Consider the following 9,976-nt stretch of genomic DNA (forward strand, 5'->3'; position numbering starts at 1 on the left):
GCCTGCCTTGAAGGAAGAAATTAGGACAGTCACAGAGGGAGAGGATCTGGAGTCCAAGTCTCTTATCTTTATTTTAAAAGCCTGGCAGCCAGGCAGGCAGCAGCAGCAGTATAATGTTCCTGGCTGTCCAGCACAGGCCTGGGGCGACAGCTCTGTCCGGTCTGCCCAGGGCAGTGATAATGGAGACCTCTGCTCCAGGTCAGGGAAAGGACAGCAGCCCCAGCTCAGCCTTGATGCTGCTGAAAAGGCGGAGCCGCCAGTCCTCCTTCATGTCTTGCCAACTGAGTTACAGGAAAGAAGGTGCTGTTTCCTCCGTGTACTTGGGGCCCAGGATAGACTCTTCACCGACGTCCTTGACCCCACAGCGGCCCTCTGGGGTTTTTGCTCCCTTCCTAAGACACGCACTCTCCCAACTCAGTGCTAGCAGAGCGATGGGCGTGGCCACAGGCCCCGGACTTCAGAGAGGCTTGCCTCTGGCAGCAGGTGGCGACACAGAGCAGGGCTGTCGGAGCGGGCGGAGAGCTGGGCGCACAGAGTAGCGAGGCGGCAGGGCGTGCCACAGTGCTCCGAGGGCGGGTGGCCCTTATGGTAGAGAAACCAGAAGGTCTGGAATAGCTGCGTGTCTCCCCGCATGCGGTATACCAGGTTGTGCCAGGCGGCAGGCAGCGCATTGGGAAGCCCGTAGGTTTCTCGAGCCCTGTAGAGGAGATGCCAGTGCGGAGTGGCTCCCGGCTCATTCGCCTGCGTCAGGTTCAGGATGTAGGTCTCGTGATCTAAGACCACGTGAGAGCTCCCCGGATAGTTCCCATCTATTTGGTAGACTCGGTAACCTGCAGGGAGGAAGGGACTGGCTGAAGATGGGAGGAGCGAGGGCAATAGAAGTGAGGTGCCTCACGTCCAGTCCCCTGTAGGCCCAGGCTCCGACCCTGCCCCTTTAACCCATCAAGTTCCCCTATTTCAGCAACTGCCCTCAGCCTCACTCACCAGGATTAAGGCTGATGTAAGTGGTGGCGCTGGGTGCCAGGAAGGCTACAGACAGCGGCCGGCTCAGGGTTTCCTCATCATAGAAGACTTCAAACTCATCCACATGGGTGTGGCCAAAGAATTGACCAGCCAAGGTGTTCTCATACCTAGCCAGAAGACAGGAATCATTCAGATGGTTCTAGGGAGGAGGAGGCTAGGATGCGTTCTTTTTCTTCCTATTCAAGTAAGTAGCTGCCCCACCCGGATAGGGCCACAGGGATGTTGAAAGGCTTAAGGGAATTTCAGTCTTCAGACTCTTCATCCCCTACCCCCATCTCCCTCCTACCTGGCTACAATTCGGTAATAATTCCAGCTCCAGCTCTTCAGGCAGTGCCCTGGGGGGATGTGGCCAATTATATGCACCTGCGGGGAGAAGTAAAGACAGTTATCAAGGCAAAGAGGGGTTCAGACAGCTCTGACCAACACAGTTGGTACTTATCTCTTCTACACTGGCTGGTATTCCTGGCCAGAGAGAGGGGGAGTAAACGAAAGGACTTCTAAGTGGCACCTTGAGCGAACCTCCAGAGAAGACCATTGTTGGAAGCTTCTCTGCCCACAGGTACTCCAGCTCCAGATAGGAGTGTGCTGGGAAGAGCCTGCTGCTCCCCCACCCCAAGCCACCGATACCCCCATGCTGCCCATTCTCGCTCACCTTGTCTCCTCTATCCTCAGCAGCCTGAAGCTCCCCCACCAGCCACTGGAGCTGTCCAGCGGGATCTGTGGAGTTGATCAAGAGCCAGAAGTTCTCACGGGAACAAAAATTCATATTGAGAGAGATGAGGCGGAGGCCGGGGCATGGGGAAAGGGCATAGAACCCCCCAGTTCTGAAACAAAGTGAACACGAGGGGTCAATGCTTGTTCATAATCCTGGTCCTGCTTGCCCAGGCCTGTGCTAGACATCTGGATGGAGGGCAGAGACATACAGAACATCACCTCTACCCTCAAGGAGCTCACATTCTAGCTGAAGACCAAAGAGCATGATGATAGGGCCTGAGTGACTGAGGAGAGTGGTTCAGAGGGCTAAGGGCTCTGGAGTTCAGGGTAGAGAGAAAAGTGAGCTAGAATGGGAAGCAAAGGCCACTCAGGAAAGATGACATGGGCCTGGGTAAGTTGGGCTAAGGTGGGATAGTAAACAAGAGGGAAGGCATTCTAGAGAGGGCCAACCTAAGCAGAGCCAAGACTAGCATGGAGAGGGTATGCTGGGGGCCTGGGAAGGAGGATGGCTGGAGATAAGGCAGAAATGGAAGGTGGAATCAGATTAGGGAGGGCCAGGGAGGGCCAGGGAGGAGAGCGGAAGACTGCTAGAGCAGTCAGAGATAACACCCAGGTTCCTTGCTCCCCTCACTTTCATCCACCTTTCTTTTCCATCCTTGTTTTCCCAAGGGCCTCAAGTACCTGAGGGTGTGAAGGGCTTCAGCAGGCAGCCAGGGCTCCCATGCCTTGGCCATCGCCTCATAGAGCCAGTGGGAAGAGTGGTTGCCCACTATGAAGGGGGGAGGGAAACTGTTGACGGGTGTGCTTTCGTGGTTGCCCACAGCAGGATACACAGGCACTGGTCCCAAGTACTTCTTCACAAGAGCTGTCACAGTGGTCAGGGCCTGCAGCTGGTCCTGACGAGACTGGTGCCAGACGTTATGTGCAGGGATATCTCCTGTCCAGTACACCATATCAAAAGGGCCGGCGGGGCCCAGCCCACTCAACAGGCTCTCCAGAGTCCGCAAGGGCAGGTCACACTTGCTGTACTCGCCCCAGTACCCAGCACCTGGGCGGGAGGGGGGTGGCAGGCCAGAACCCTGGCGGCAACACAGTGGGTCCTCACAGTCAGGGTCTGTGCCCTCCAGGTAGTCCCGATCCCAGTGCAGGTCAGTGAGGAAGAGGACTCGACTGACAGGGGCACCTGGGGCTGGGGGACTGGGTGGTTTGGGGGACGGCTTCGGCACAGCTGGCAAAGAGATGTTCCAAGATGACAAAATGTCCCAGTTCCCACAGGTGGAGCCCAGGAGCAGGCCACAGGCCTCAGATGGGCTCAGTACTGAGCGTCTCCAAACTTCCACCATGTCATCTTCAAAGAGGTGGACAGCAGACTCGCACACAGCAGGTGGTGCTATCTTCAGCAGCTTGCACATCTTAATGGCCAGGGAGCCCACCCGGGCCACATTGGCCTCATTCTGTGGAGAGAAGACCCAGTGGTGAGAGGTCAGAGACAGATCACAGGTGCTAGGCCATCCCCTGATTACCACCCTTTGGGTCTTCATAGCCCACTGGGGCTGGGCTGGACTTACTGGCCCCAACCCTTGCCTCCCACAGCGATTGCCCTGGGATGCAGGCAGCACTAGGCCAGCACTTCCTCTTCAGTTCCATGGCCAGTGGCAGTTCAGGCCTTTGCTTGCCCAGCTGGCTTCCTAAGGCACAGTCTGCAGCATGCTCTGAAATTTGGGCTGGACACAACGACAAACTGTTCAGGGTTTGGGGACACAGACAGGGGCAAGGCTCTGTCTACCTGGGGTGCCTCGCATAGCTTGCCTAACAATCAGTACTCATTATGACCCTGTCAGGGTTAAGGCAGCCCCATCTAGTCCGGTACCCCTGGATATGTCTTAATTCAAGTTCCTTCTGAGTTGATAGTCCCAGGCATGGTGCTCAGGGCTGGAGATGCCAGAGGCACACTGGGGTGGGAGTTCCGTCTCCCCCCTGGCCACTTGTCTGCCCTCCGAAGAGTGACTTCACCTCCCTGGCACTCTATTCATTTGTAAAACGGAGATAACAGCTGTAATGAAATGAGCTCACAGGCTAGACTTTACCTGTATAAAATGGCTAGCACAGTGCTCAGCATATAATTAACACTCCTTCCTACTTCACAAGGTCACAATGGAGGTAGTGGTGGCAAACAGCCACGGGTGTCCCTAAAAAAGAGCGAATTCTTTAACGGCGTGTGGAGGCCAGACTCTTCCCCATCAGGGATGCTCTTTGGGACCCCAGACCCTGGCGCTCTCCTCTGGCCCGCTTCACCACAGTCCCTTCGGCACTCACCTGCAGTCCAAAGTCAATGGCAGTGAACAGCCCTTTGCAAACTGGGCAGGTGAGGTTCCACCATGCAAAGGTTTCCTGGAGCTGAGGCACTACGCGACTGAAACTGGAGAAAAGGCCTTGGGTGGGAAGTGGGTGGGCCTCCGCGGGGGTCCAGAGGACTAGAGAGCCGAGCAGGGCCAAAGTCGGCGCCATCCACAGGAGCCCCAGGCTGGGGGCTCTGTGGGATCTGTCCCATCGCTGGTCCCTGCCAGACCTGGGGTGGCTCCGGCCGGGATTTACTCCATGGCGGGGCATTGCCCGGCTTCCTAGACCAGTCTGGTCGCCTGACCCGGCCCTGCCAGTCTAGGGCCTGACTGGCCTCAAAGCCCTTGGGACAGCGCTAGGGACCGCCGGTTAGCACCGCTGCAGTTGGCTGACAGCTCGGCCTCAAGCCTCAAGGTAGCTCCACCCCTTCCTCTTCCTCCATCCCCTGCAGCTGTTCGCCGTGGAGGCGGAGAACCATGACAACGCCGCGGAGGCGGAGCGCGCGCGCCCTGGTCCCGCCCCTGACCCGGTCCGGGATCCCATCCCGGCCTTGACCCAGACCGATTAAGTGGCGCAGGTGAAAGGCCCAACCCAGGCGGCAACTCTCTCCAAACCTGCGCTCACATTCCTGGAATAGCTAACTGCCAGGCCCACCCGCTTTTAACTCGAGAAGGGAAGCTGCAGGGAGCGGGGCTGGGCGGGGATTCTCACAGTGTGCGCCCCCGCCGAGAGGGCGCCTCCCCTCGATTTCCCAGTTCTGCCACTGGCGCCAGCACCCTGAGTCACCCTGACTGAGAATCTTTGAGTCACATTTGTTTCAGACTTCTGAAGGAAGGGACTCTGCGCTCAGGTGGGGACACCCATACTTCAATTTTATGAATGAGGAAATTGAGGCTCGAGGATGGTGAACTGACTAAGAAGGGATCAAGTCAGAAGGGCCAGGAACTTGGCCTAGAGGATAGGTCTCCCATCTCCTGTATCAGTGATGGTAAAAGCTATTATTTACTGAGCTCTATCCCTGGCTGGTTTGGCTCAGTGGATTGAGCGTCGGCCTGCGAGCTAAGTGTCGCTGGTTCGATCTTCCAGTCAGGGCACATCAGAGAAGGAAAACTCTGACTCCAAAAAACCTCCGCTGCCTTGCGGCATACCTCTTCAGGGGAAAGGCTAAGGGAGTAAACCCCGACAGAAAATCCGGAGCCGGAGTCCCTAAGGCGGTTCGACGTTGTAGTCAACACCGGCAACTCCTGCGGCGCACCTGAAGCCAAGTTGTATTGACTCCGTCTTTCCCTTGGACCCTTCAGCTGCGAAGAGAGGGGGGGTCTGCTGCATGGGCAACAGCAGACCCTCCATATCACCCTGCCCAGGCTCTGTAGCTTCAGCTTCACTGGAGAGGACACTTCAGCGTCATCGTAAGATGTAGATTCAACACGGGAGGAGACAGATACCGTGTCACTCCCGAGTCGGACTGCACAACCATTCTCGGCGGTGAAGATAGACTCTTAAGAAGCTACACCATCGTCTCTCGAGACGGACGGCTGCCGACGACGACTGAGCTCTATACATGTTTCCCACACCGATCCAGGCACTTTATAATGAATGATCTTCAATTCTACCAACCCTAAGAAGCAAGTTTAATAATATTGTTACCTCAATTTTACAGAGGGGACACAAACTTGGGGAAGTTAGGTGGCAGAACAAAGTGAAAACCTAAGCTGTTTAATTGCTAGAGTGCTTCTCCAAGACCCACAGAGTTCTGTCAATTCTTTCCTTTGCGAATTTCTTCCACGTGACTCTTTTCCTCATTTCTGTGGGCATTATCTCAGAGTAAATGTGGTATATTAAGAAATATATTTGGTCTTCGTTTCCAGTTCCTGGCACAGAGCTTCCCAAACCCTTTGAATTTCTCGAGCTATAGGACTGTCTTTTGTTATTTATGCAAGTCTCTTAAAATCACACCTTAATTTATGCTAATTAGGTGACTTAGGGTGGGGTCCTTAGAGAATGGACTGGTCACTAAGAAGAAAAAGTGTTTAAGGAGTGAGAAATTTCAGTCCTGCCCCCGCAACCTCCATGGAGGGGAGTAGGGCTGGAGACTGAGTTTTCTAAAAACTCCTTGAGAGCTTCTGGCTGGTGAACAGGGTGCTGAGAGGATAGTGCACCTGGAGGGAGCATGGAAGTTCCATGACATGCCCCCTTCTATACCTTGCCCTAACCCATTTGGTTACTCTTGTGTTGTACCCTTTATAATATACTAGTAAGTGTAGATATGGTGTTTTCTGAGATCTGTTCCAACAAATGATCAAACCTGAATTTATAACTGGTTGGTCAGAAGCATAGGCAATGACCTGAGAGTTGAGACTGGCTTCGGAAAGGGGAGTCTTGTGGGACTCAGCCCTTTAATTTGTGGGATCTTACACTGACTCCAGGTAGGTAGTGTCAGAATTTAATTGAATTGTTCTACAACCGGTTGGTTTCAGAGAATCAAAAATTAATTGGTCAGTGTCAGAGAAAGCATTCAAGAATTGCTGTTAGAAGTAAGATTTGCCAGACTGGCCCTGGCTCATGGAAGCTTGTGATTTGGGAAGAGAAAAGATGAAAGGGCAGAGGATGAGGAACCTTTGATTCCTGGGTGGCGACATGGTCACCCATGGTATGGAACAGTAGCTGTCCTGCCATTACTAAAAGTTGAGGAATAGAGTGAAGAAATAAAATGGACTCATGATAGCCAACCTGCTAAATGACTAAAATCAAGTAGGTTGAGGCATGAGGAAATGATTCTGTTCCTGTTCTAACTAGCCTTGGAACTAAAACTATTGAACTTTCTAGTTCTACGTAATGCCTGGATATACACCAAACTTCCAGATAACCTTCTGGTTACCCCCTGCAGGCCTAAGGAAAGAATATTTATGTATCCAGACCACTTGACAACTGTGGGCAAAAAACAAAACCAAGCAACAACAGCAACAACAAAAATAAAACAATTCTAGGGAAAGTAACCTTACAGGGTGATCTAATCATAAATTCTAACTGAGCAAGTCATGGTAGATAGTTAACTCCAGACATGTAACTTTTTAGTAAAATGTTTATCTTTGCCTTAAGCCAGCTCTGTCCATTGTTTCTCTACATCTGGGTTAACACACCTTTGAATTAAGTCATAGTCACACTCAAGAGATCACATACTCTTGTTAACCATCCTGTAATCCAGTCCCTGCTTTGCCTTTCTTCACCTCCAAGAAATCGTCCTTATTTTCTGTAGTTACTTTTAAATGCATAAAAGAAGCTGCACAATTGTTATTTTCCAGAGCATTTGAGATCTGGCTCCCTGGCATATGTCATTAATTTGGCTCAGATAAACTCATAAAAATTCTCTACATATTTGGGCATTTCTTACATCAACACTTCCATTATCCAGACCAATGACTGACTAGAGGATTACCATCTCTGGACCAATCCAGAGGCTAAGAATGCAGGACTAATGTTCTCAAGAATGTACTTTTCACTAAAGAACTCTCAGCCTTTTTTTCTTTTTCAGAACACTCTGAGTGTTGATTGCTTAGTTGTGTTTCTGAATGCTTAAGGAAATGGAAACTAAAAAGAAAAGAGCAAAATATATAATTTCTTCATTATTGCTATCTGTAATAGTTAAAATGAAAGTAAGACAGAGAGGTGGGTCGGACCTTTATGCTGGATCAAGAACAGACTTTGGTTGGCCTGAGCTTTGGCCACTAGCCTCAGAATGTCCCCCAAAGGGAAAAATTAGGTGGTGACAACAGAGAGAAACTTTAAGACTCTAGAAACCAAGAGGTAAGTCCATGTAGGAAGAGGACAAAACCAAGAAACAACTGAAACCAGAGAGTATAATAAAGAGTTGTTTTTATTTTGAAGATTAGCATCATCGAGTTCCTGAAGGACTTTACTAAAATGGGTTGGGAGGGTGAGTAATTTAGGGGCAACATCTTTGTCTTTAAATGCTACAGAATGGAAAAGCATGTTTGGGTTGATACAGGACCCACAGCTCACTATGGAACACTCGCACCATCAGGTTTGTTTACCCTGGACTATACACCAACCCCTATAAATGTCAAGTAGAACACCCCAGATGAAGCAGCTGATCTGTTTTGTCTGGAAGCCAAGTGTGACTGGCTCAGGGATGACTCATCTCCTACCACTGACTATGCCCACTTATTCAGATCAGGGTAAATGCTCTGGTTCAGATGGGCACCACTTTGGCCATGGTCCTCCCATGTAAATTCACCGCTGCAAAATTAAGCAACAGTCACCTACTGTAACCTACCAAACGGCTAATTAAATCCCTAACTCCAGTCAGCTGCTGAGAACCAATGGGGAAAGGTCTCCCTCTTGTGGATTTTTAAGGGAGTACTAGAGGGCTAGGAATCTTAAGAATTTAAGGTCACAGGCCCTGGAGAAATAGTATTTTCTAACAGGCAATTCTAACACAATGTATACAACCCTGCATGGCAGGAGCAGAGGCTAAAGAGATGGGTTTTAGATCCAAGATCCTGGGTTAGAATCCTGGCTCTGCCGTTTACAAGTTGTGTGACCCTGGAAAAAGCATGTCACTTTCCAAAATTCATTTTCTTCCTGTGTCACATGGAGATAATAATAGAACACGCTGTGAGGAGTCTATGAGGAAAAAGAATACTTAGAACAATGTACAGTACAGAAAAAGTCTTAGTATTTAATGCCCAGTCTTTAAGTTGCTTCTTTGAGCTCTCTTGGCTATCCTTTTTTTTTTTTTTTAATTTTATTTTATTGGTTATGCTGTTATAGTTGTCCCTATTTCTTTACCCCCTGCTCCCCACCTCCCTCCAGTTGTCCCCCCCTTAGTCCATGCCCATTGGTTGTGCATATAGTTCTTTTCAACATCTTCCTGTCTACTCCACTCCCTCCTACTATGCTTCTTAATTCCTGCATCATCTCCCTCCTTTTTCCCCCTTCCCCCTCCCTGCTGACCTCCCCCCAATATGTTCCCCGTACCTATAATTCTTTTTACCCTCTTGTTGCCTACTTAGTTTGCCTTTGTTTCGATTCCCTGGCTTCTGCTGTTGGTTGTTGTGATACAGTTTTCACTTTAATGTTCATAGTTTTGATTCTCCTTCTAAACAAGTCCCTTTAACATCTCATATAACAGTGGTTTAGATCTAACAAACTCCTTCAGTTTTACTTTGTCCTGGAAACACTTTCTCTGCCCCTCTATCCTGAATGACAGCTTCTCTGGATAGAGTAATCATAGTTGTCGGTTTTTGATTTTTATTACTTAGAATATTTCTTGCCAGTCCCTTCTTGCCTGCAGGGTCTCCTTTGAGAAATCAGCTGATGGTCTAATTGGGACCCCTTTGTACATAATTCTTCTCTTCTCTCTTGCTGCTTTTAAGATTCTCTATCTTTAATCTTTGACATTTTGATGATAATGTTTCTTGGTGTGGTCCTCCCTGGGTCTAGCCTATCCGAACTCTCTGTGCTTCCTGGACCTGTAAGTTCATTTCCTTCCCCAAGTTAGGGAAGTTCTGCTTCATTATTTTTTCAGATAATTTTTCAATTTCTAGTTCTTCTTCACCCTCTGGCAATCCTGTAATTCAAATGTTCATTTGCTTATAGCTGTTTCAGAGGTTTCTGAGCCTCTCCTCATATACCTCACTTTTTGTTTCCTCTTTCTGCACTGTTTGACTGTTTGTTCCCTCCCTATGTTTCGATTTGTTGATTTGATCCATGGCTTTCCCTTCCTCACCACTTGTCTTGTATGTATTTTTGTTCATTTCAGCAGGACTAGCCTTCATTCCTTCCCTGTCTTGATTCAGCCCTGCTATTAGGTCTGTAAGCTGCCTTATGACTGTAGCTCTGAACTGAGCCTCAGAAAGATTCACTATTTTTTCATCGG

The 9,976-nt window shown here is 49.9% G+C and overlaps 1 protein-coding gene across 1 annotated transcript; it reads right to left on the reverse strand.

The window, feature by feature from the left end:
* Positions 1–47: 47 nt before the first annotated feature.
* On the reverse strand, positions 48–4,549 carry SMPD1 (sphingomyelin phosphodiesterase 1). The gene is made up of 6 exons (XM_090264505.1): positions 4,054–4,549; positions 2,419–3,191; positions 1,676–1,847; positions 1,310–1,386; positions 985–1,130; positions 48–830 (listed from the first exon to the last, which is right to left on the reverse strand). Exons 1-6 carry the CDS (start codon positions 4,345–4,347, stop codon positions 421–423), a joined length of 1,872 nt encoding a protein of 623 aa, XP_090120631.1. The 5' UTR covers positions 4,348–4,549; the 3' UTR covers positions 48–420.
* Between the last annotated feature and the right edge of the window lie 5,427 nt (positions 4,550–9,976).

The sequence above is a fragment of the Furipterus horrens genome, unplaced genomic scaffold (genome assembly GCF_987537825.1).
Source record: "Furipterus horrens unplaced genomic scaffold, mFurHor1.1.pri manual_scaffold_2, whole genome shotgun sequence".
In the NCBI taxonomy this organism is placed as follows: Eukaryota; Metazoa; Chordata; class Mammalia; order Chiroptera; family Furipteridae; genus Furipterus; species Furipterus horrens.